The sequence below is a fragment of the Sphaeramia orbicularis genome, chromosome 11 (genome assembly GCF_902148855.1).
Source record: "Sphaeramia orbicularis chromosome 11, fSphaOr1.1, whole genome shotgun sequence".
NCBI lineage: Eukaryota > Metazoa > Chordata > Actinopteri > Kurtiformes > Apogonidae > Sphaeramia > Sphaeramia orbicularis.
In genome coordinates, this window is record NC_043967.1 from 37,671,108 (window position 1) to 37,698,565 (window position 27,458).

The 27,458-nt window shown below is 34.5% G+C and overlaps 1 protein-coding gene across 2 annotated transcripts in view; it reads right to left on the bottom strand.

Annotated features, from left to right (window-relative positions):
• Positions 1-27,458, bottom strand: part of samd12 (sterile alpha motif domain containing 12) — a 383,028-nt gene that overhangs the window by 296,084 nt on the left and 59,486 nt on the right. For both annotated transcript variants that reach the window (XM_030147094.1, XM_030147093.1), the window contains one exon: positions 4,414-4,616. In XM_030147094.1, coding sequence (XP_030002954.1) covers positions 4,414-4,616 — 203 coding nt within the window. The remainder of the gene's footprint in view (positions 1-4,413; positions 4,617-27,458) is intronic.

A 27,458-nucleotide genomic window follows, 5' to 3' on the forward strand; every position in this document is an offset into this window, starting at 1 on the left:
TCATAATGTTTTATACATCCATACCAAAGTGACAAGTGTTTGTAGGAAGAATCTCCAGTCCTGGGTTACAGAACACATTATCAATTGTATGATATTATAACACAAGTATGATGACGTACGAGCAGTATCTGCTGGCTCTAAGGAAAGTGTAAGTCAAAAATTATACATCAAAGTGTGCTGAATAACTCTTTATTTTGCAAAAACAAAACATTAAAAGAACAGAGACAGTAAATAGAAGTGTTACATGTTGCTTTATAGTTAAATAAAAAATAACGTGGCAGCTCCAAATCTTTGTTAATTCAAACACATACTTTTTTTTTTTTTTGATAAGTATGAAATCCCTAAAATAGATGGGTATAGGGACCAGTGACAAAACCTAACAAAAGTTCTCTACCTGAAAAAATCAATTCCTTCACACTGCTTTGGTATGGCTGTATAAAACATTATGAAAGCTGAATTTATAGTATATTATACCTACACTTATAATACTTTATTAACCTTGGTATACGTTGTTGTACATGATCATAAACTGTTGTAATGACTTTTAAAATGCATTATAATGTCTTATGAATGTGTGCTTAATGCATTATAAACTAGACCTTCAAGTAAAGTGTTACCAAACTGACATACACGGTTAAAAAGAGAACTTCGGAATTCTATAACATTTGGAAGATGTTTTTGAATTTAAATAAGAGTGGTGATAATGAAGGGGTAGTGAGTAAGTGACAAATTGGGACATTTTGTTTGATGTATAGTATTATTTCAACTCTATACCTACGTTTTATTTATTATGTTATTTAATCAGCTGTTCTACATAATGCTGTCAGATTAATGTTTGTCACATCTTTTTGAGATTTATTTTATTTATTTTCATTTTACGTATTTATTTTGCTTTATTTATATATATTTATTTTCATTTATTCATTTATTTATTTATATATTTATTTTTGTCTCTGACATGTTCAGGATGTTCATGATGTTTAAAGTTTTGTATGAATGAAAAATAATAAATAAATGTTTATTAAAAATAAATAAATAAATAAAATATGGAGTCGTTTTAATTTTTAAAAACCAAGACAGTCATCTGTGGGATAAATGTCAATTTTTCAGAAATGTTCAATAACTTTTGGAGCACTTCTACACATCTGCTAAAAAAAATTGGGTAAAATGAAGTGGATGTTCCTCTGCTTTTCACACTGCAAAAAACAAGATAAAAACACTAAATCTGTTAAGAATAAATTGTTCATATCTTTTTGCTGGAATATTTATCTCTGTTACTTATGGGTTAATCTTAAACGTTGTACTATATTTATCGTAGCTGTAGTGCTAGTGGTATGTTCTGTTTTAAAAATGTTTGCTCTTATTATGAGATGTTACGGAAAACAATTTTGAATTTTATACTGCGTTTAAGTCACTCTAGAAATGTTGTGATTTTTGCAGTTGTTAACTCTGATTTTTATGCTGATTCTACACTTGTTAAATACTGGCACCAGCATCTTTATACTTGTTATTGAAGACAGGGTGTGTGCATTTGTGTTATTTTTATATTTATAACCGGTTTTATTATTATTTTTTTAATGTTCATCATACTCTATGGACTGTAACTATTTACATGTCTGATTCAAATAAATACATGAAATGAAAATGAGGAAAAAGGTATTCAAAACAAGTGGAACGAGTGGTGCCAGACACAACAAACCCCGCCCCTCATACATATGTTACCCATAATAAGTAAATGGGAAGATCTTAAAAATTCATACAAAATTTGAACTTTGACCTACTGTTCGCACAATGTAATTACATTTATTCTGGGTCACTGGCAATCTATAAACCAAATCTGGTAGGAATTCAACCAGTAGTTTTGCTGCAACAGACATTTGACATTTCACCCATTATAAGTAAATGGGGAAAAACAAACAAACAAACAAGATTTTTAAAAATTAAAAAAATAATAATAAAAATAAAAATTTAAAAAACTGAACTTTCACCTACTTTTTCTAAATTGTAATGAGATCCGTTCTGGGTCACTGGCAATCTATAAACCAAATCTGATATGAATTCAACCAATAGTTTTGCTGCTACAGACATTTGACATTTCGCCCATTATGAGTAAATCAGAAACAAACAAACAAAAAAAAAAGATAGAAATTCATTAAAAATTGTAACTTTGACATACTTTTCCCAAAATGTAATCACTGGCAATCTATAAACCAAATCTGGTAGGAATTCAACCAGTAGTTTTGCTGCTACAGACATTTGACATTTCGTTCATTATAAGTAAATGGGGAAAAAAACAAACAAACAAACAAGATTTTAAAAAATTTAAAAAACTAAAAAAAATTTAAAAAAAAATTAACTTTCACCTACTTTTTCTAAAATGTAATGAAACCTGTTCTGGGTCACAGGCAATCTATACACCCAATTCGGTATGAATTCAACCAATAGTTTTGCTGCTACAGACATGTGAAATTTTGCCCATTATAAGTAAATGGGAAACAAAAAAAACAAAAAAAAAAAGATTTTAGAAATTCATTAAAAATTGTAACTTTGACCTACTTTTCCCAAAATGTAATCACTGGCAATCTATAAACCAAATCTGGTAGGAATTCAGCCAACAGTTTTGCTGTTAGAGTGTTAAACAAACTGAATCAAAAACAATACCCCTTGCCTCCCCTTCGGGGGTCGGGGTAAAAATATCTGCCCGTGCAGCAAGATAATTTGTATTGACAAGATTTCTTGTATTACAATTGTTAAGCCTAGAAATAAGCAGGTCTACAGATATATGAACACTTAAAATAAGAAATTAACTCTTAAAACAAGATAAATTAGGGCTACTAGAAGCACTGTACCTGTGGTTCCTTGTACGATAGCACCATCCCATGGTGCAACAGTGGCATTGCACCCAAACACCCTCCCGTGTCCCGTGCTGCAACATCGATGGGGCGGATACCGGATATGGGGCTGGGCCGAAACATGTATTATATAGTAGGATTTACAAAGACATGGAGTCCCATGTTTAAGCTTTTAATGCAATAAGCATTTAGAAGTGGTTGTATACGTGTGTTCTTTGTCATTCATGTTTCATTTGTGATTAATTGTAATCAATATCTACTGCAGATGACTTTTTTTCTTTCATGTGTGCCATATGGGGATATTTGATTGGATATGTTAATGTATGTGAAATGTCTTGTATATTTGTATGAGCGAAACTAAATAAAAAGTAAAATAAAATTTAAAAAAAAGATAAATTATCTAACACTTCTAATTTTTTTTTTTTTTTTTTTTTTTTATGTTGGTAAGAACCAAATAATTTGCAGTGCAGTGATATTACATAACTTTTATTTGGACATGTACTGGTTCAATAGTGAATGTGTTCAGACGCTAACATTGTGCACCACTGATGCATCATCATTTCCTACTTTGAATCAATGAATGGTTGAACTTTTGCTTCTGAAAGGTAGTAATTTAAATCAGACAGTAAATTATTTGGAAGAAAACATCTACATTCAATTTTCTGAACAAGAAAAAACGATATAGGTTTTGTCCAAGTTACAAAGTACAACAACTATAATTATTCTATTTTTTTTTTTTTTTTATGATAATTACAACTTTAACCCCTAAAGATCCAAACAGCTACTGTCAACCAAACTCATTACTGATCTAAACTGTTTAATACCTGTTGATCCGCTAATCCTATCAATACATGTAAATAATTGGTGTAAAATACAGTTTGTCGTCTTTTCATGGTCATCAGATATGACCCATTTGGACGTTCAGAGCCTCCGTTGTTACCGTGGAAACACCGTCATCTTCTACAACACTGATTCACCAGTAAAACCCATGGAGTTGGATCAATGACAGTGGATGGAGACACCGGGTTTGTGTTCAGTTAATGATAGATTTTGCTGAAAAATACAGTTTTTCTTCAGTTTTCTTTGAATAACCTTTGGATTTACTCTGAGTTTTCATGAACGTCTACATTAAATATAGGAAATTAACAACAGGAAAATACATGATTTACAGTGAAAAATGCAAAATATAGAGGATAATGTTATAATAAATGGTGATGAATCACTTCAGAAAAGTTAAATAGAGAGAAAAACTGACACAAATGTAGCACTGGGTCTTTATGGGTTAATAAACATTATGGGATGGTTCTATATTCTTGTTCAGAGGGGTCACTGGTGATCTGGTGGACGTCCAGGGGTACATGATGTAATGATTTATTGAGTTTTTATTATTAGGATTAATGTCAACGACTGAAAAAACTTAATGAATAATGAGCATTTTCAAAAAATAAAACCTAAGTGGGATATGGGGAACTAAAACACGACTAAAAATACTCCAAAATACAACACAATTCAAAAGAACAAAAACTATGGAAAACAAAAACGTAGCGTAGTTCAGTCTTACCCGGGTTAGTTCCGACTCGGACACAGAGCGGTGTGGCGGGGAGCGGCGCTGGTACATGGGGGGGCTGATGTCCTGGTAGGTGGGGCTGCTATCGTCCAGCAGCACAGCCCCTGCATCCACCTCCTCCTCATCCAGCTGTGACGTCACGTCCTCCGGGCACATCTGGTGGTCAATGCCATTTTGGCTCAGGTTACAGTGAACAGCTGCAGGAGCGAGAAAAGAATACAAATACACGGATGAGCTAAAAGACGGAGAGACATACTGGAAAAGACTGGTATCAGTGGAGATGAAGTCAGAAGAGATTAACCCAGTGGTTCTCTATCTTTTTCTGTCAGACCCCCTTTGGAGCATGAAAAATGTCCAAGCCTCCTTCAACCCCAACAACATTGTACCTGTGGTGCAATTATGACTTTTATTGAAAGAAACATCAATATCGTAATAAAACTTTTTGCTTTTCCTTGAATAATTTGTTGTGCAAATTAAAAATAACGAAGATTTTTGATTTAACAATACAAATGAACTCAACAAGACTGCTCCCTGAGACATTAGTTTTCAAAATAAAAATAGGAAATGTGTAATTATCTTACAACTATGACAATACGGTACTTTTTTTTTTTACCTCTGCCAAGGAGGTTATGTTTTTGCCAGGGTTTGTTTGTCTGTCCGTTAGTGTGCAACACAACTCAAAAAGTTATGGACAGATTTTGATGAAATTTTCAGGGTTTGTTGGAAATGGGATAAGGAAGGAATGATCAACTTTTGGGGGTGATCCGGAAGAAATCCTGGATTCTGGATCACTTTGAAATTTTAGTTAACATTGTGGTAAACGGGGCCAAAATTTTCGTTTCCCAATATCTCGCTTAATTATTGACCAAAACTCATGAAATTTAACTTAGGAATTGACAATGGGGTCCTCTATCACATTTCAAAGGCTGATCCGGATCGGATCCAGAAGGCGGATTTTATCTCAATTTATATAAAAAATGGGGGTGCCCTTACTTTTTGGCCTACTGTGCCTTTAATTTGGATAAAAAATTCAGGAAATGTTGATACTGGCACAAGGAACAAATGATTAAATTTTGGTGGTGATCGGGGGTGGGGGGGCCCTCGGGGGGGGCCCACTGATCAGCCTTGGCGGAGGTCTGTGCTCTCCGAGTGCTTCTAGTTTTTTTTAGAACAACAAACACATTTTGGTAACAAGGACGAACATTTTAACAATATCAGTGGCTGTAGTGAGCCTGTTTATGTTGCACATCTCAGAACATCAAAGTGCAAACTGTACAAACTGCAAAAACAGAAACATTGCACATTTTTCTTTTCCAGTCCAATCCTTGTCCATTCAAACCTAAACTCTTTGTCTAGTCCAGTGACAGATCACCATGGCAGTAGATTTATTTGCGGTACGTCCCTAAAATGAGTCCAGGGTGCTCCAACACTAAAACATTAGTTCCACCTGATACATGTTCCAACCTGAAGAAAAAATTAACACCTAGGAATGATCCCATGCCCCCCTGGCAAGCCTCCGCGCCCCCCCGGGGGGGCCCGCCCCACCTTTTGAGAAACAATGGATTAACCATTTGTCATTTTCTAAAATTATTGCTATAGATTATAATAATATGAATTTAAATGACATGTAATTACAAATAGCAGCAATATGCAAACCCAGCAGTCATATGGTTCACGAGGTGTACATTTATTTACTAAAGTGGCCTAAAAGTTCTGTAAAATTTTTCTTTTTTTTTTTTCATTTTATTCATTCATTCCAATCTAAATGATTGGAAAGGAGCAGGATGAAGAAAATTTACAGGGTGGGGAAGCAAAATTTACAATATTTTGAGGCAGGGATTGAAAGACAGTGTATGACCAGTTAGTTTATTGAAAGTCATGAGAATTTATTTGCCACAAGAAAATTGACATAATAGAAAATGTTTTTATTCTATGTGTCTTCCTTCTTTCTCAATAACTGCCTTCACACACTTCCTGAAACTTGCGCAAATGTTCCTCAAATATTCGGGTGACAACTTCTCCCATTCTTCTTTAATAGTATCTTCCAGACTTTCTCGTAATAGTTTTGCTCATAGTCATTCTCTTCTTTCCATTATAAACAGTCTTTATGGACACTCCAACTATTTTTGAAATCTCCTTTGGTGTGACGAGTGCATTCAGCAAATCACACACTCTTTGACGTTTGCTTTCCTGATTACTCATATGGGCAAAAGTTTCTGAAAAGGTATGGATAATAGTGTTAGGTATGATTATGACATCAATATATGTTTGGTTTCAAAACAATTGACGTAGTGCCTGCTGAGAAAAAACAACTAAATGTTCATTGTAAATTTTGCTTCCCCACCCTGTATAATACCTGCCCCGTTCTTGAAACATCTGCTTCCATCAGATACCATTACAGTTATTACAGTAAACAGTTTACATGATAGTCAATACAAATAAAACAAATCCAACATCCATAAGTTGAATTATGTCATTACATGCTTTTATAAAGCTCCTCTGTTCTTTCCTTATACAACCTCTTAAACTGAAAAATATTTGTACAGCTCTTCTCTTCCACTGCCAAAGAATTCCACATCCTGACACCCACAACAGAAATACACATTTTCTTCACGTCTGTCCACACCGTTTGCTGTTTAAAATCAAACCTCCTTCTATACTCAGTGCCAATAAAAATGCAACACTTGAATGTGTTTTATTGTTCCTGAGCTGCATCAATATGTTTTAGTTTCACCTGTATAAGATAATCCCAGACAATTTCTTAACAACCTGAGACGGGTTGAGCTATTGTCATGCTTGAATGAACTTGTCTGCATTCATAAGACTTGTTTTTCTCATCGCTCAGCAATGAAATGCTCAACTTAAGGAATTGTGGTCAGTTAAGGAGTGGTCATGTTCTGTATATAAAGCCAAACTGAAAAGCATGAAAATCATTTGCAATGACTCAGCGATGCCCAGACTGACACGTGACCAAAGATGCCATGCTATGGGGCTCCTGGAGGCCGGAATCTCTGCTCGGCAGGTGGCGCGCCGTTTTGGATGCAATGTGTCCACCATAGTCAGGATGCAACAGAGGCATGAAGAAACTGGCTCAGCTGCAGACAGACCTCGCCCTGGACCAGCACGTGTGACCACGCCACAGCAGGATCGCTACATTGAGCTGCAGCACCTCCGGGACCGCTGTGTGATTTTTGGTTTTGGGGGTCCTTGAGTTTCTTTCTTTATCCTTATTTTTGGTCAACAAATTTGGATGTGATTTTTTATTTTTACTGTATAGAAATGGCCTATGATTAATTCCAAAGAGTTTATGGAATAACTAGAAGCACTCGGAGGGCGCAGACCTCCGCCAAGGCTGATCAGTGCCCCCCCCCCCATGGGACCCCCCACGCCAAGGAGGTTATGTTTTTGCCAGGGTTTGTTTGTCTGTCTGTTTGTTTGTTTGTCTGTCCATTAGTGTGCAACATAACTCAAAAAGTTATGGACAGATTTTGATGAAATTTTCTGGTCTGCGCCCCCCCCGTGGGCCCCCCCACCCCCGATCACCACCAAAATTTAATCATTTCTTCCTTATCCCATTTCCAACAAACCCTGAAAATTTCATCAAAATCTGTCCATAACTTTTTGAGTTATGTTGCACACTAACGGACAGACAAAGAAACAAACAAACAGAAAAACAAACAAACCCTGGCAAAAACATAACCTCCTTGGCGGAGGTAAAAATCCTCATCAATTTAAAAAAATATAAGAATCTTCAAGTGTTGCGTTTTCATTGGCACTGAGTATATGTTCTTCATCCTGTGATACTAAAACAAATAATCTCTGCAAGTTTGCTGCAAAAGTCCATTTCTCGCTCTAAACACAAACAACAATGTCCTTAATTCAACCAACTCTTTAAACTTAAACAATCCTGATTTAATAAACAACTCATTTGTATGTTCCCTGAAATTAACATTATACATGATTCTTATGGCTCTTTTCTGTAATAAAAACAATGGTTCTGTGTTACTCATATATGTGTTGCCCCATACTTCAATACAATAACTCAAATACGGCAGAATAAGTGAACAATATAAAATTATACTGGTAGGCAGGATATGGAACCACTAGATGGCACCAGATGATGTGAAACCACTGAAACTATGACTGTTTATTTACTGAGGATGAAGACATGAGCTGAACACTGAACTGAGGCTGTATCCATTTGGAAACTAACAGACACGACAACAGTTTTTTATGATTTACAGTCATCGAAATTATCTCTACACAATCAACATCTTCATCTCATTTCAACATATTCCAACTGAAAAAAGTGTTTAAAGACAGAACAATGAGATTATATGAACAGTTCAGTTTTTACATTTTGCTTCGTATTTGTTTTGCATCTTGTGACATATTTATTTACTTATTTTGGTCTGGTATTGTAATTGTTTTGCATCCTTTCATCAGGAATATACAGGGTGGGGAAGCAAAATGTACAATATTTTGAGGCAGGGATTGAAAGACAGTGTATGACCAATTAGTTTATTGAAAGACGAGAATTTATTTGCTACAAGAAAATTGACATAATAGAAAATGTTTTTATTCTATGTGTCCTCCTTCCTTCTCAATAACTGCCTTCACACACTTCCTGAAACTTGCGCAAGTGTTCCTCAAATATTCGGGTGACGACTTCTCCCATTCTTCTTTAATAGTATCTTCCAGACTTTCTCGTAATAGTTTTGCTCATAGTCATTCTCTTCTTTCCATTATAAACAGTCTTTATGGACACTCCAAGTATTTTTGAAATCTCCTTTGGTGTGACGAGTGCATTCAGCAAATCACACACTCTTTGACGTTTGCTTTCCTGATTACTCATATGGGCAAAAGTTTCTGAAAAGGTATGGATAATAGTGTTAGGTATGATTATGACATCAATATATGTTTGGTTTCAAAACAATTGACGTAGTGCCTGCTGAGAAAAAACAACTAAATGTTCATTGTAAATTTTGCTTCCCCACCCTGTATTTACCTATGTTTTGTTTGTTTTGTACTTGCTGGATATGTAGTTTTGCACTTGGTTTTGTATTCATTTTGGATTATCTTTGGATGTATTTAGTTTGGTTTGTCTGATTTTATAGCTAGTTGTGTACGGCTAACTATTAAGGCTATTATTATTTAGAAGGGGGCAGGAAATATCAGATTTTCTTCATCCTTCTCCTTTTCGAGCATGGGTGTGTACATGTTTGTTCACCTGATGATTATTGAATGTCTGCTGATGAAATGCACAACCAGGAATGAAATAAATGAAATGAAAGAAAAATCTCCATCTTTGCATGACACTGATTGACCCTAATATACATGCATTATAAGTGTCACATGGTATTATGGTCTAATACACTATCAGTTACATTTATTTTCATCTATTTCACAGGTGTCAAACATGCGGCCCGGGGGCAAAAACCGGCCCGCTAAAGGGTCCAGTCCGGCCCTCTGGATGAATTTGTGAAATGCAAAAAATACACTAAAATATTAACAATCCTTTTAATTCAAGTTCCACATTCAGACTAATTCAATCTCAAACACTCTCATAATAACATACAAATAATGACAACTCCAATTTTTTTTTTTTTTTTTTTTTTTTTTGTAAATGTAAATATTTTCATGTATTTACACTAAAACAAAGTATAATTTTCCCAAAAATGTAAATAACCTGAACAAATATGAAAAACCTGAAATGTCTTAAGAGTAGTAAATACAATTTTAACAAGATTTTGCCTGTTACTAAATGTTTTGTGTATTTTTTATATTATAATGTAAATGTGTAAATGATAAACTGAGGCATAATATTGTTAAAATTACACTTATTTTTTCAGTTTGTTCATGTTATTCACATCATTTGAAAAGATAGTTTGTAGATGTAAACCTGTTCATAATGTAAATTAAGTTTTTTCGCTCTTAAACATAGAGAAAAGTTTGGAGTTGACATTATTTATATATTATTATGTTATTATTTTACTGGTTCGGCTCACGTCAGATCAAATTTAGCTGAATGTGGCTCCTGAAAGAAAATGAGTTTGACACCCCTGATCTATTTAATCAATTTATATCTATGTTATAGAAGCCGTATGGTATAGAGTAGGGTTTTTAAAATAAAGCTTAAAAAATCCCATGTCATGGGTAGCTGTATATGAGTCATCCTGTGTCATTTCCACCATAAAGTGATTATCTTCATTTTTCAAAGGTGGTTTCTGGCAGATTTATGCACGATTTTATCCAATCACAGAAATTACATCCAAGAGTGAGGTATAACTGCAACAGACTGTTTTTCTAGTCATATCATTACTGAAATGAAACATCGTTAGCAAGGTTATTAACGAAAGCTAACGAAATGACCAAAACTAGAATTGTAAAAACATTTTCGTTAACTGAAATAAATAAAAACTGTAATCAAAAGAAAAAAAAAACGATAGCTGAAACTGTATTGTGTGTTTACAAAACTAACTAAAACATATAAAAATTATGGATAAAATTCCCTTCGTTTTCATCTTTGACAACGTCGGATTGATATGAAATCGATTTATTTCCCTCAAGAAATTTTAGCTGGTGGCACCATATGATATTTAACGGTCCATCACTTGTGGTCACTTATGGTTTAGAGTCGTCTTCTGGTCCCCACTCTACCTGGAAACATGGAGACTAAAGTTGGGAGAAAGCAGCAGAGTCCTGTCTGGGATTTATTTGAATTCGACGGTGAAGAAGAGAAAAGATATAAAAAATTAAAACTATGCATTTAGAACATAACGAAAACTAATAAAAACTAGCAAACCTGCTCTAAAAATTAATTAAAACTAACTGAATTAGAGAAAAAAAGTCAAAACTAGATAAAACTAAACTATGATGAAAAATTCAAAACTATTAGAACCTTGATCATTAGTGAAATGAAACATCATTAAATAGGTAAATATTTTAAAACATGTTTGTAGTTATTTAGAACATTTGAATTTATTACAGATTATAATGTAAATGGTGTTTATTATCACCATACATACTCTGACATACTCTGACCCGGTCATCACCAATACAATATGGACCTGGTCAAAGCAAGGTTATAATCGTTAACGAAAACGAACGAAATGACAAAAACTAAAATTGAAAAAACATTTTCGTTAACTGAAATAAATAAAAACTCTAATTAAAAGTAAAAAAAAAAAAAAAAGATAACTAACTGAAACTGTATTGTGTGTTTACAAAACTAACTAAAGCGTATAAAAATTATGGATTAAATTCCCTTCGTTTTCGTCTTTGTCAATGTCGGATTGATATGAAATTGATTTATTTCGCTCCAGCAATTTTAGCTAGCAGCACCATACGACACTTATGTCTGGTCACTGTGGTTTCCAGTGGTCTTCTGGTCCCCACTCTACCTGGAACATACAGACTAAAGCTGGGACAAAGCAACACAGTCCTGTCTGGGGTTTACTTTAGTGATGAGTGGGGTCGGATTTTTTTTTTTTTTTTTTTTGCTCACTGTGTGAGTGAGTGACAGAGACAGAGCAGAGCTAAAGGACAGAGTCAGTGTTGAACTAGCATCCAGGTAAAGACTGGAGAGTTTATCACCATGAAAAGGCCTTCCAAGGCCTGAACTGCACAGTTTAGAAGAGGAGAAAAGAGGAGGATGAAAACTAATCCAATTACAGAGGTATGGAACCTGTTAGAATGTTAAAAAACGTTTGATGTTACTAGCTACAGCTAGCTGAACTGAACTGAAGCAAAGTTAGCTAATAATGGAACTGGAGATGATTAAGAGATGAGAGATCTGCTAAGGTGTGGTTTACTGATGAGGAACTGGGTTATATATGTTTATAAGTGGTTTGTATATGTTTCTGTCTGCTTTAACTGCTGGTTAGCTGGTTTATAATATGTTCCTATCTGGTTTAACTGCTGGTTAGCTGGTTTATATATGTTTCTGTCTGCTTTAACTGCTGGTTAGCTGGTTTATATATGTTTCTATCTGCTTTAACTGCTGGTTAGCTGGTTTATATATGTTTCTATCTGCTTTAACTGCTGGTTAGCTGGTTTATATATGTTTCTATCTGCTTTAACTGCTGGTTAGCTGGTTTATATATGCTTCTATCTGGTTTAACTGCTGGTTAGCTGGTTTATATATGTTTCTGTCTGCTTTAACTGCTGGTTAGCTGGTTTATATATGTTTCTATCTGCTTTAACTGCTGGTTAGCTGGTTTATATATGTTTCTATCTGCTTTAACTGCTGGTTAGTTGGTTGATATATGTTTCTGTCTGGTTTAACTGCTGGTTAGCTGGTTTATATATGTTTCTATCTGGTTTAACTGCTGGTTAGCTGGTTTATATATGTTTATATCTGCTTTAACTGCTGGTTAGCTGGTTTATATATGCTTCTATCTGGTTTAACTGCTGGTTAGCTGGTTTATATATGTTTCTGTCTGCTTTAACTGCTGGTTAGCTGGTTTATATATGCTTCTATCTGGTTTAACTGCTGGTTAGCTGGTTTATATATGTTTCTGTCTGCTTTAGCTGCTGGTTAGCTGGTTTATATATGTTTCTATCTGGTTTAACTGCTGGTTAGCTGGTTTATATATGTTTATATCTGCTTTAACTGCTGGTTAGCTGGTTTATATATGCTTCTATCTGGTTTAACTGCTGGTTAGCTGGTTTATATATGTTTCTGTCTGCTTTAACTGCTGGTTAGCTGGTTGATATATGTTTCTGTCTGGTTTAACTGTTGGTTAGCTGGTTTATATATGTTTCTATCTGGTTTAACTGCTGGTTAGCTGGTTTATATATGTTTATATCTGCTTTAACTGCTGGTTAGCTGGTTTATATATGCTTCTATCTGGTTTAACTGCTGGTTAGCTGGTTTATATGTTTATATCTGCTTTAACTGCTGGTTAGCTGGTTTATATATGCTTCTATCTGGTTTAACTGCTGGTTAGCTGGTTTATATATGTTTCTGTCTGGTTTAACTGCTGGTTAGCTGGTTTATATATGTTTCTGTCTGCTTTAACTGCTGGTTAGCTGGTTGATATATGTTTCTGTCTGGTTTAACTGCTGGTTAGCTGGTTTATATATGTTTCTATCTGGTTTATATATGTTTCTATCTGGTTAAACTGCTGGTTAGCTGGTTTACATATGTTTCTATCTGGTTTAACTGCTGGTTAGCTGGTTTATATATGTTTCTATCTGGTTTACTGCTGGTTAGCTGGTTTATATATGTTTCTATCTGGTTTAACTGCTGGTTAGCTGGTTTATATATGTTTCTATCTGGTTTAACTGCTGGTTAGCTGGTTTATATATGTTTCTATCTGGTTTAACTGCTGGTTAGCTGGTTTATATATGTTTCTATCTGGTTTAACTGCTGGTTAGCTGGTTTATATATGTTTCTATCTGGTTTATATATGTTTCTATCTGGTTAAACTGCTGGTTAGCTGGTTTACATATGTTTCTATCTGGTTTATATATGTTTCTATCTGGTTTACTGCTGGTTAGCTGGTTTATATATGTTTCTATCTGGTTTAACTGCTGGTTAGCTGGTTTATATATGCTTCTATCTGGTTTAACTGCTGGTTAGCTGGTTTATATATGTTTCTATCTGGTTTACTGCTGGCTGCTTTGTGCATCTCCTCTCCTGCTTTGCACATCTTCGTACTGTTTTCATGTAAGTGACGTTGTGTATGGATTGCACCCCCACCCCCCCCAAACTCGCTATAGGGAATTTCTACATCCTACTGTACATGTGTTTGTGTCTCTGCTCAGTCAATGAGCCGCCCTAACCCGACCCCCAAAGTAAGTGTCCAGGGTAACCCACTGCTCCGTGCCTCACTAATTTCTTTGAACAGGATGGTGAGGAAGATAAAATATATGAAATAACTAAAACTAATACGAAAACTAAACTAAACTAAAACTAAGCATTCAGAAAAAAACGATAACTAATAAAAACTAACAAACATGCTCTAAAAACTAATTGAAACTAACTAAATTAGAGAAAAAAAAAGTCAGAACTAAATAAAACTAAACTATAATTAAAAATCCAAAACTATTATAACCTTGGGTCAAAGTCTCTCAGTTCCTTATCTTATTCATTTCCCTGCTTCCAACACATCAGCTTCGAGGTCTAAATGTTCAGTGAAAGGTGCCATTTTAATGAAATCATCGATATTACCACTTTTCCTGTCAGTGGTCATAATGTTATGGCTGATCTGTGTACATCAGTAAAACACAACATCATGTATAATAGTAAAACACTGACAGGAACCATTTTGCTGCACTAGTAGCTACTTTTCATTTCCATCCTTTGCACATTTTCCTGATAATTCTAAATGCTTCGACTTGTCATGCAGTTTTGACACAGTTCAGTATGAGTATCTTTATTTCAGGAAATGCACTAAATTCTTTCTCCACTGCTGCCAAATAACAAAATTATTTTTAGTGAAAGTAACTCTGATGAGAGTTGAAATGTCTGTCAAGAATCCATCATTAATGAATAACATGGCCTAACCTCGACTTCTAATATCTGTGATAAACAAACGGGTGTTGGCTCAGACTAAAAGGATGACAGACTGTATATCAGTCAAACATTAATTTCAGTATGGTTGGCAGGCAAAGCAAACCCAGGAAAACAGCCAGTTAGGAACTTACTTTAGGCCACTCTGAGCTGAGCAATTACAACAGCTCTGACACAAAATAACCACAGCAAACAACACTGGCAGTGTCGTTCCGTATGAAAGGAGCAGTCGAGTGGAAGGTGCTGTCGGTGTCTCTGACATATTGTACATCTAGAAAACAATCTGCACGGCAAATTGCATTTAGTCAAAGGCAAGACTCTTTTTTTTTTTTTTCTTATCTAAAAATTGCAACAAAATGGTTTCATCTCTAAATAACTCATAAAGACCCAGTGCTATTTATCTAGCGGTTCCCCAAATGATTATTTTTATCTTCATTTAATCTTTGTTAAGTGATTTATCACCATTTATTACCCCCCCACACACCACCCCCAAAGAGGAGGCATGGGTTGTTGTTTTTGGTTCAATTTGTTTGTTTGTTAACACTTTCACAGCAATACTATTGGTTGAATTCATACCAAATTGGGTTTATAGATTGGCTGTGACCCAGAATAGATGTCATTACATTTTAAAGAAAGAAGGTCAAAATTCAAATTTTTAATGACTTCTTAATTTTTTTTATTTTTTTTTTTAACCATTTATTATAATGGGTGGAATTTCAAATCACTATAAAAACATACATTTTGTTTCAGTTTGCTGAAAAGGCTGCACAGATATAGAGATTAATTTTTGACATCACACTGCAAAAATATCTAAGTGGGTGTGACTTATAATGGACAAAATTTCAAATGTCTATAAAAACATCAATTTTGTTTCAATTTACTTCAAAACTAGCACATATTAATTTTTATACTCAACAAATACTGAAAATGAATGAAAGAGTTGATCGATGGTAAAATAAGCTACAAAACTATCGGTTGAATTCAGACCAAATTGGGTTTATAGATTGCCTGTGACCCAGAACAGATGTGATTACATTTTGGGAAAAGTAGGTCAAAATTCAAATTTTTAATACATTTTTTAAATGTTTTTTCCCCATTTACTTATAATCGGCGGAATTTCAAATCGCTATAAAAAAGTCAATTTTGTTTCAATTTACTTAAAACGCTGCACAGATATACAGATTAATTTTAGACACCACACTGCAAAAATATCTAAGTGACTGTTTTTGAATGTTTTTGTTACATTTTTTAATCTTTTTCTTTTCCATTTACTTATAATGGGCAAAATTTCAAATGTCTATAAAAACATAAATTTTCTTTCAATTTACTTCAAAATAGGCACATATATAATTTTTATATTTAACAAATATTGAATATGAATGAAAGAGTTGATCGATGCCAAAATAGGCCACAATACTATTGGTTGAATTCAGACCAAATTGAGTTTATAGATTACCAGTGACCCAGAACAGATGTCATTACATTTTGGGAAAAGTAGATCAAAGTTAATTGTTTTTCAAAATTTTTAACCCCCCCCCCCGACTTACAATGAGCAGCATTTCAAATCCCTATAAAAACATTAATTTGAACTCAATTTACTTAAAATGCTGCAGAGATATAGAGCTTCATTTTAGACATCACTCTGCAAAAATATCTAAGTGATAGCTTGTTCTTGAAATTTTTTCTTAAATATTTAAATCTTTTTCTTTTCCATTTATTTATAATGGGCCAAATTTCACATCTATATTAACATCAATTTTGCTTCAATTAACTTCAAAATTGGCACATGCTAAAATAAGCAACAAAACTACTGGTTGAATTCATACCAAATTGGGTTTATAGATTGCCAGTGACCCAGAATAGATGTCATTACATTTTGGTAGGGCAACGTTAAAATTGTTGGTAAATTTTTTTTAACCCCCCCCCCCAATTTACTTATAATGGGCAACATTTCAAATCACTATATAAAAACATCAATTTTAACTCAGTTTACTTAATATGCTGCAGAGATATAGAGATTAATTTTAGACATCACTTTGCAAAAATATCTAAGTGATAGCTTGTTTTTGAATTTTTTTGTAAAATTTTTACATCTTTTTCTTTTCCATTTACTTATAATCGACAACATTTCAAATGTCTATTAAAAACATTAATTTAGTTTCAATTTACTTCCAACTTCGCACATGTATAATTTTTATATTTAACAAATATTGAAATGGATGAAAGAGTTGATCAATGTCAAAATAAGCTACAATACATAAGAGGGGCGGGGTTTGTTGTGCCAGGCACCACTTGTTCTATTATTATCCTCTGTATTTTTGCCTTTTTCAGTGAAAACCAGCTATTTTCTTTTATTTAATTCACTGATCATATAGATGTTCATAAAAGCTCAGATTAAAGATGAGGGTAACTGTATCAAAAACAATAAAAACTGAAGAAAAATTGACTTTTTCAGGTAAATTGAACATAAACCCAGTGTCTCCATCCACTGTCATTGATCCAACTCCATGGGTTTTACTGGGGAATCAATGTTGTAGAAGATGACAGTGTTTCCACGTTCACTACGGAGCCTCTGAACATCCAAATGGGTCATATCTGATGACCACGAAAAGACGACAAACTGCATTTTACACCAATTATTAACATGTATTTATATGATTAGTGGGTCAACAGGTATTAAACATATTAGATCAGTAAATGCTTCTGGTCGATGGTGAATGTTTGGGTCTTTATGGGTTAGCGTTCATTGATTACCTTGGAATATTCGTCATATATACAGTCACATACGACTCCTGAACTCAGCTCCGGTTATTGTCGTGAGCAAGTGGGAATGTAAAACTGTATACTGGCCTTATTTCTTTAAGTCACTTACAAATCAAACTGTCAGCAAAACGCCAAAAAAAAAAAAAAAAAAAAAAAAATACAACAGAGCGGCAATGTTCTGACTTATGCACTTTTCTTTGCAAGGCTGAGAGAATTTATATAATCAATGCAGCTGACAGTACGCCCATAAATTTTTCCTTCCAAAGCCTGGAAAGGGAAGGTGAACTGAACAAAGAAGAACAACTAGGCAGACTTTATTTGCTAAAAAAAAAAAAAAAAAAAAAAAAAAACAGATGATGGATTTTGCTGTAAAGGAATTCGCAGCATCTGGGCTAACCTGCTGAGTTTGATTTCTGATACGAACCACGAGAGACCACGAGAAACAGGGAGAATAAACATGTTTTAACCCTTTCATGCACAGTGGTCACTCCAGTGGACAGTTATTCTACATCTGTTCTCTTATATATTTGTGGGTTTTGTTGTTTTTGTTTCATATCAGCCAACACAGTGGACACGAATGCACCATCCCATAATAATACACTGACATTCATACCATTATTGTAACTTTGCTGTTTTTGATAAACCTGATCTGCACTAACATGTTTGAGTATAAATCAATTGCTGATTGTTATTAGATTGTAATTATTATTTTTCTTAACATGGTTTTTTTTTGTATATTATCTACATGAAGTGAATAATAACTAATATTAGAGTATGTTCAAATATGAGAAAACACCAGATTAGTAGCATTAAAAACATTTTTATTTCCTCGTTTTTACACAGTATATCAATAACTGGGATGTAACGATATGAAAATTTCATATCATGGTTATTGTGATCAAAATTATCACGGTTATCATTATTATGTATTGTTGAAATTGTGCTCAAAATTTTCAAAAAGTACTTATACACACACTGAAATAATTTAACAAAGTTGTAATTTGAAAAATAAAAAAAAAAAAAAATAAAATAATTGGCACAATGTACTTTCTCTTGGCAGAAACATTTAAATATTAACCCTTAGTGGTCTGAGTCTATTTTGTCCGTTTTTGAATACTTTTGATTTTGCCTTTATATTCTACATAAACAAATGTTTACTATACCCATGTTTGGGGTCGTTTTTTTCAACACAACTTCACTTATATCATCTGCCTATTATTTTTTCACTTTAACCTACTATAAAAACTTAAAAACACAAAAAATATATATAAAATCCGATTTGAAAAATGTATATAATTTATTGCATAAATAACACACAGATGCTTAACGAATCTTTTCAAAGACTTTAAAAGTGAATATTGGTTCCAAATATTAGGTATATACAATTAAAATTGTAATAAATTCAAACTATACTCAAATATTTGATATAAATGCATATCTTTACATAGGTGTTTTCTCCCCTAAAAGTGCAGTAATCAAACACAGTTATCATGATAATTAGAATTTAAATGGTAATACTAACCGTCTGCAATTTTACCGCAGTTTATCGTTATACCGGTAATCGTTACATCCCTAAACAGTAAATACACGTTTCTTGGCTTCAAATATTAAATGCATGGTATCCATCTGAGTGGGCATTTTTGCAACTCCATGAAAAATAGGTTCATTAAAAAAAATGTGGGTTTTTTTTCATGCGTAAAGAGGAACCACTGTCTTGTCTCATCCTGTCCCTGTACACTTTCATCTCTATGAGCCCTCCCTCTATGTATATGTATACGAGCAAGGAATGGATGAATATGCGAATATAAAGTTTGAGATTCCGTGCATTTCCATGACAACTTTTATTCCTGGTTTAAACTGATTAAAGGTTAGATCCTATTTCAGATGTCCATGTAAACACCTTATTCCAGTTGAAGAAGAAAAGTTGGGATTAAATTTAAACCCGATTAAAGTCACTGGTTTAATCCACTTTTGAATCCGGTCTAAATTCTTCCTGGGACATGTAAACCCTTTATTCCGTTTGGACTTTATTCCTTCCATTCTGCACATGCTCGTTGTCTTGTCCTGTCGCGATGACGCACACATTCTGCGCTGGCGGAAGAATATGCAGTGCAGTCTAGTCAACCCAAACCGTTCCAGTGGGCTATTCTGATGGGATCTACCAGCATGGAAAACCCTGAAGGAAGAGTTCACCACTTGTTTTTTATTCATTCGTCATGCACTAATGCACAGGTGTCAAACATGCGTCCTGGGGGCCAAATCAGGCCCACAGGATGGATTTGTGGAAAACTGCAAAAATTACACCAAAGATATTAACAATCAGTGGTGTCAAAATCATTTTAATTCAGGTTTCACATACAGACACATACAGTCCAATTAGATTTCAAGTGGGTCAGAAACAGTGAAATATTATCATAATAACCTATAAATAATGACAACTCCAAATTTTCTCTTTGTTTTTTGGTGTAAAAAAAGTAAAATTACGTGAAAATGTTTACATTACCAAACTATACTTTTACAAAAAATATAAATAACCTGAACAAATATGAACAAACGGAAATCTCTTAAGAAGAGTAAATGCAATTTTATCAATTTTCTACCTGTTACTAAATGTTTTGTGCAATTGTAACGCACATGTGTAAATGATAAACTGATAAACTGAGGTATAATATTGTTAAAATCGCACTTGTTTTTCTTAAGACAATTCAAGTTGTTCATGTTATTCAGATTTTTAAGGAAACTTTCTAGACGTAAACTTGATCATGAAAGAATTTTACATTTTTTACTGTTATTATTTTACTGGTCCGGCCCACTTGAGATCAAATTGGGCTAAATGTAGAACTGAACTAAAATGAGTTTGACACCCCTGCACTAATGAGTTCGATAAGTGGGCAGATCAGTTTGCACTGCAGTGCACCGATTGCCTTGTTCTCGCAGCCCTTCCGTTAGCTTAGCTTAGCCTAGCTTAGCATAATGGCTTCATTCCTATGGTCAGACGTAGCCAGGCTTTTATAGGTGATTTGTAGTATTTTATGAGTGATTTTGTGAAATTCAGTTCTCTCTAATCATTCCTTTAGTCCGGTGGGGTCAATATGATCACAAACTGAGGCTCAAATCATGGCCATGTGACTTACTGCACTAATAAAATCTTGGCAAATAAAAACTAACGCAAAGCTAAAATGGTAAAGCAAAGCTAATTTAGCGCATGCATCCCTTCCAACAAAAAGATTTTCCAACTTCCATCAACACAACAGTTCCAAACATTGTATGAGTGCAGTAAGTCGCGGATCTAAAGAAATAATTAAGGAGAATCGGATTTCACAAAATCACTTCCAAAAGACTACAAATCACCTTTAAAAAACTGGCTACGTGTGACCATGGAAATGCAGTGACTATGCTAAGCTAAGCTAACAGAAGGGCTGTGAGAACCGAATAAACGTTTCTCAAGTAAACCTTTATTCAGGTTTAACATTTCCATGTAAACAGAAGAGAAAGTACTTTAGTTCTGGATTAATTTCTTCTGGAAAAATAAATCGGATTTAAAAAACATCATGTATCCGTACCCTGTGTTACTTAAACACAAGCTGGAATTAAAAATAAATAGTTGAAGAATTTTCATTTTGTCTTCTTAATGTCATCTTAATGATACAGGGGTTATTTTCTTTTGTTCTCAAAAAAAAAAAAAAAAAAAAAAAAAACCTGTATAGTTTAAAATGAAGTTGTCCTCCAAAGGGTGGGGTGGGTGGGTGGCGGGTTAACAAAAAAAAAAAAAAAAAAAAAAAAAAAGGAAAAATCGTGATTAAGCTTGTTATACTTCATACATGAAAGGGTTAAACAAAGCCGACTTGAGATGCCCGGCACGAAGCGTTTGCTCCCTCGATTTTTATTCCTCCTGCTCAGCTCCCTCTTTTCCCTTTTCCCCTCTTTTTTTTTCTCTCTCTGAGTCGATTCGTGGCATCGGAAGGAGGAGAAATAAATTATACATTGTCTGCTAAGAGCATGTGAACAATGGTACCAGATGACTAAATGGATAGAGATGGATGACAAGATGATGAGAGGGGTTAGGGAAGAAGGAAAACAGAGGAGAGCGGACAGTGGCATGGGTTTGTATTCTTTGAAAAGGGGAAAAGGGTGGAAGCAGAAAGGGGGATTTTTTTTTTTTGTCCTTTTTTCTTTTTTTTTTAAAGCAGCAACAGTTACTATAAATAGCGCCATTATATTCTTCCCACTCTCCTCCCTCTGACATGCGCTGTGTGGAGGCATGGAAAGGCAAGAGAGATAGATGAGAGAGGATGTCTGCCTCCTCTTCTTTCCTCTCCCACCCCCCCACCCCACCCCCCCTTTTTTTTTTTTTTTTTTTTTCTTCTCAATGAGATTCAGGGGGAAATGAGGAGAGAAGATGAATGGACGGCATGTGAAAATGTGAAAGAAACACTACCACCACCACCACCACCTGAGCGCCGCCGAAATGCATTTTCTGTTATTGAGAAGGAGATTAATAAAGAAGGGGATTAAGCGTTACATAACACTGTCTGTCTTTATTACAGGACATGGTTTGAGACAAAGAGCCATTACCAGACAAATGCATCTGAGAATTACAAGGCAACAAGAAACACTTTAAGTCTCTGTGTGTGAAGAGGAGCGTGTAATCGGGATAATAATAAGAAGTTTTGTGTTTTTATTATAACATCAGGATCTGGCCTAAATGAGTGAAACTAAAACGGAGGCCGCCTTTGAAAAGGGAAAAAACAATTCCCATAGGATTTAGAAGCGTCTTTGAATGCAGCTGAACCAGCTATCCAGGGTTTTCTGAGCTACATGACACAGCAAAATGATTCCATGTAAGAGCATTAAGATAATTAATACAGTCCCTTTATTGAGCCAGTGACTATTTTTAGTAATTTCAGAATATATTGCAAGACAGTGACAGCAACAGTTCCAGTGAGGACAGTGAGTCAACAATCTCAGGTCCAATGTGGTCTACAGCAGTGGTCCCCAATCCCCAGTCCCCGGACCGGATCATTTAGTACCGGGCCGCAAAGAAAAAAAAAAATAAAAGGTTAATATTAAAGCAATTTTTCCATGAATTTTTAAAATCTTTTTTTCCCCTTTTACTTCTAATGAGAAACATCTCAGATCACTATGAAAATGTCACTTTTAACTCAATTTCCTTAAAATGCTGCAGAGATACAGAGATGAATTTTAGACATCACTCTGCGAAACTAAGTGATAGCTTGCTTTGATTTTTTTTTTTGTTAATTTTTAAAATTTTTTTCTTTTCCATTTACTTATAATAGGCGGAATTTCAAATGTCTATAAAAACATCAATTTTGTTTCAATTTACTTCAAAATATGCACATATATCATTTTTCTATTTAACTAGAAAAGCACTCAGAGAGTGCAGACCTCCGCCAAGGCAGATCAACCCCACCCCCCACCCCGATCACCACCAAAATGTAATAATTTCTTCCTTGTGGCAGTATAAACATTTTCTGAAAATTTTATGAAAATCCCTCGATAACTTTTTGAGTTATCTTGCTAACAGACAAACCCTGATGAAAACATAACCTCCTTGGCAGAGGTAACAAATATTGAATATAGACGAAAGAGTGGATCAATGTCAAAATAAGCAACAATAATAAGAAGTTTTGTGTTTTATTATAACATCAGGATCTGGCCTAAATGAGTGAAACTAAAACGGAGGCCACCTTTGTACGGGGAAAAAACAATTCCCATAGGATTTAGAAGCGTCTTTGAATGCAGCTGAACCAGCTATCCAGGGTTTTCTGAGCTACATGACACAGCAAAATGATTCCATGTAAGAGCATTAAGATAATTAATACAGTCCCTTTATTGAGCCAGTGACTATTTTTAGTAATTTCGGAATATATTGCAAGACAGTGACAGCAACAGTTCCAGTGAGGACAGTGAGTCAACAATCTCAGGTCCAATGTGGTCTACAGCAGGGTCATTCCATCCCAAATCAACCAGATTTCAGAAAGTGCCCCACATGACCCCCTCAGAAAATTCTGAAAAAATTCTCACTTGTTCACCTACCAGATAAATGAACACATCCAAAATTTTAATGTCATATCTGTAATAGTTTAGGAGATACAGCCCTTTGAAAATTAATGTTTTTTTTTTGTTTGTTTGTTTTTTTATTTTGCAAATTTGCTTTTGGGCCAACTTTGAGGAGCTATATCTCCTTAGGTATTCAAACCACACTGCTGAAACTTACTGTCTGGGGTGAAATCCCCCTGAAAAGACCATATTTTGCATCAAAATAATTGTAGGTGCCTTCATGTTTGGTCCATGAGGCCTTGAAATCAGGCCAAAAGGCTAATTCTACCAAATGTCCTCTCTCTTCAGGCTTGCACTGTGCCATAATGGATGAATGTAATTTTTTTTGCATGGATTCTTATGGTCGAGATGCAATAATATACTGCAAAAAGACTACTTTTCAATGAAAAGTGTTGCTGTGAGGCAATGAATAAAATGGGTCGATTTCAATTTTTCACAAAAATACTCTTTATTTGAGCACCCAAATTACCATGTGGCCAGTTAATGAAAATTTTTTAATTTTTACCATGTCTTCAGATATGCTTCAAGATGTTGTGCACAAAATTTTAGCTTCGGGATAGACCTGGTTCTATTTTTAATATTTTTTTTACTGCACGACTATATTTTCTTCAGATTGTATACAAACATAGGTGTAAATGGTACGGCAGCAGTGGTCCCCAACCCTTGGTCCCCGGACTGGATTATTTAGTACCGGGCCGCAAAGATTAAAAAAAATTGTGGTTAATATTAAAGCAATTTTTCCATGAATTTTTAAAATCTTTTTTTCCCCTTTTACTTCTAATGAGCAACATCTCAGATCACTATGAAAATGTCACTTTTAACTCAATTTCCTTAAAATGCTGCAGAGATACAGAGATGAATTTTAGACATCACTCTGCGAAACTAAGTGATAGCTTGCTTTGATTTTTTTTTGTTAATTTTTTAAATTTTTTTCTTTTCCATTTACTTATAATAGGCGGAATTTCAAATGTCTATAAAAACATCAATTTTGTTTCAATTTACTTCAAAATATGCACATATATCATTTTTCTATTTAACTAGAAAAGCACTCAGAGAGCGCAGACCTCCACCAAGGTGGATCAACCCCCCCCCCGATCACCACCAAAATGTAATAATTTCTTCCTTGTGGCAGTATAAACATTTTCTGAAAATTTCATGAAAATCCGTCCATAACTTTTTGAGTTATCTTGCTAACAGACAAACCCTGATGAAAACATAACCTCCTTGGCAGAGGTAACAAATATTGAAAAAATAAGCAACAATAATAAGAAGTTTTGTGTTTTATTATAACATCAGGATCTGGCCTAAATGAGTGAAACTAAAACGGAGGCCACCTTTGTACGGGGAAAAAACAATTCCCATAGGATTTAGAAGCGTCTTTGAATGCAGCTGAACCAGCTATCCAGGGTTTTCTGAGCTACATGACACAGCAAAATGATTCCATGTAAGAGCATTAAGATAATTAATACAGTCCCTTTATTGAGCCAGTGACTATTTTTAGTAATTTCGGAATATATTGCAAGACAGTGACAGCAACAGTTCCAGTGAGGACAGTGAGTCAACAATCTCAGGTCCAATGTGGTCTCCAGGGTCTGTAAGGTCCACCTCTGCATGAACAGTGAGTGGACCTGCTTTGTTAGGTACCATGAAGTAATGGTACTAATGTAAGGAATGATGTTCAAAGGGAGAATGTGGATGTGGACAGGGGTCTGGAGCAGCACTGATGTTGATGATGTTTTATATAATTGCACTTTTATATAGTAGTATTTTAATACTGATGTGCTTCGGTGTGTGTGTTGTGCTTACTGAATGTATTTATGTGTGAGAAGAATGTAGTATGAATGTTATTGGTTTTTTTTGTTTTTTTTTTTATATGGGGTGGCATGTGCAATTCCGTTGTATTTATTATGCAATGACAAATAAAGCTTCTATTGTATTCTATTGTATTCTATTCTAATGTTATGAAATACATGTTCCTTTCAACTTACATGTGTTTTTCTTGTATTTTTTATACTTAATTTTTGGATTTTAATTTATTTACTTTTTTTTGCCACTTACGGATAAGGAACCAAATATGGTAACTTCACTGACCTTGATTTTCTATATAATAATAAAAATGTTTGAAAAATTTCACAAGAGTAACAAGAAAAGCACTTGGAGAGCGCAGACCTCCGCCAAGACAGATCTGCAACTCCCCCCCCCCCCCCCCCCCCCCCCGATCACCACCAAAATTTAATCATTTCTTCCTTGTGCCAGTGTCAACATTTCCTGAAAATTTCATGAAAATCCGTCCATAACTTTTTGAGTTATCTTGATAACAGACAAACACACACGCAAACACACAAAGCAAATTAATCACAATACCTCCTGGCAGAGGTAATAAAGTCTTGTTATGTCCTCCAATAACACACTAAGATATTAAAGTATTTATTATTAGGAGTGTCCTATAAAGGGTTAACCCAGTGGTTCCCAACCTTTTTTGGCTCATGACCCCATTGTAACATCACAAATTTCTGGCGACCCCAAACATTCAAAACAGACACTTTTTATTTTGGCTAAAATTAATTTGTTTTTGATCATGTAATAGTTTGCTATACTATGTTGCAAATAATTGTTAATTTTAGGCAACATTTAGTCTATATAATGTATATTATTAGTGGACGGAGGCAGAAAAGCCAGGTGTAGATTACTGCACAAAGTGAGAATTTGATTTTCCTTGGTCAGGATATGTACAGTCAGTCCAGCTGTGATTTACAAGGCTGCAAATTAATACTGAACAAACAAGAACTCAAACTATGAATTATGAAAGAGCTGCAGCATCTGAAACTGACCACAATGAACATTTGACAGATAAACAGAACCACAGTGCTTCAGTTTCAGCTTCAGTTTGTCATGTCTGTTATGGATTGGGATTGTCTCTGTCAACTCAACATACATTTTTATTAGTATGTTTTTATTAATATTTTTATCAATTACTAGAAATTTCAGGTAACCTAATTTGAATTCCAGGTGACCCCACGTGGGGTCCTGACCCCAAGGTTGAAAAACACTGGGTTAATAATTTGATTGTTCGTTTAATGCCGTTTCAGTGTGTTATGATGCCCAAAGGCCATGCAACAGAGACAGTTACAGCTGCTGACGGGAAAAAAATAAATAAGTAAAATAAAATAAAATACATTCTTTTTCGCCTCTCATAATACAGGGTGGGGAAGCAAAATGTACAATATTTTGAGGCAGGGATTGAAAGACAGTGTATGACCAATTAGTTTATTGAAAGTCATGAGAATTATTTGCCACAAGAAAATGTACATAATAGAAAATGTTTTTATTCTATGTGTCCTCCTTCTTTCTCAATAACTGCCTTCACACGCTTCCTGAAACTTGCGCAAGTGTTCCTCAAATATTCGGGTGACAACTTCTCCCATTCTTCTTTAATAGTATCTTCCAGACTTTCTCGTAATAGTTTTGCTCATAGTCATTCTCTTCTTTCCATTATAAACAGTCTTTATGGACACTCCAACTATTTTTGAAATCTCCTTTGGTGTGACGAGTGCATTCAGCAAATCACACACTCTTTGACGTTTGCTTTCCTGATTACTCATATGGGCAAAAGTTTCTGAAAAGGTATGGATAATAGTGTTAGGTATGATTATGACATCAATATATGTTTGGTTTC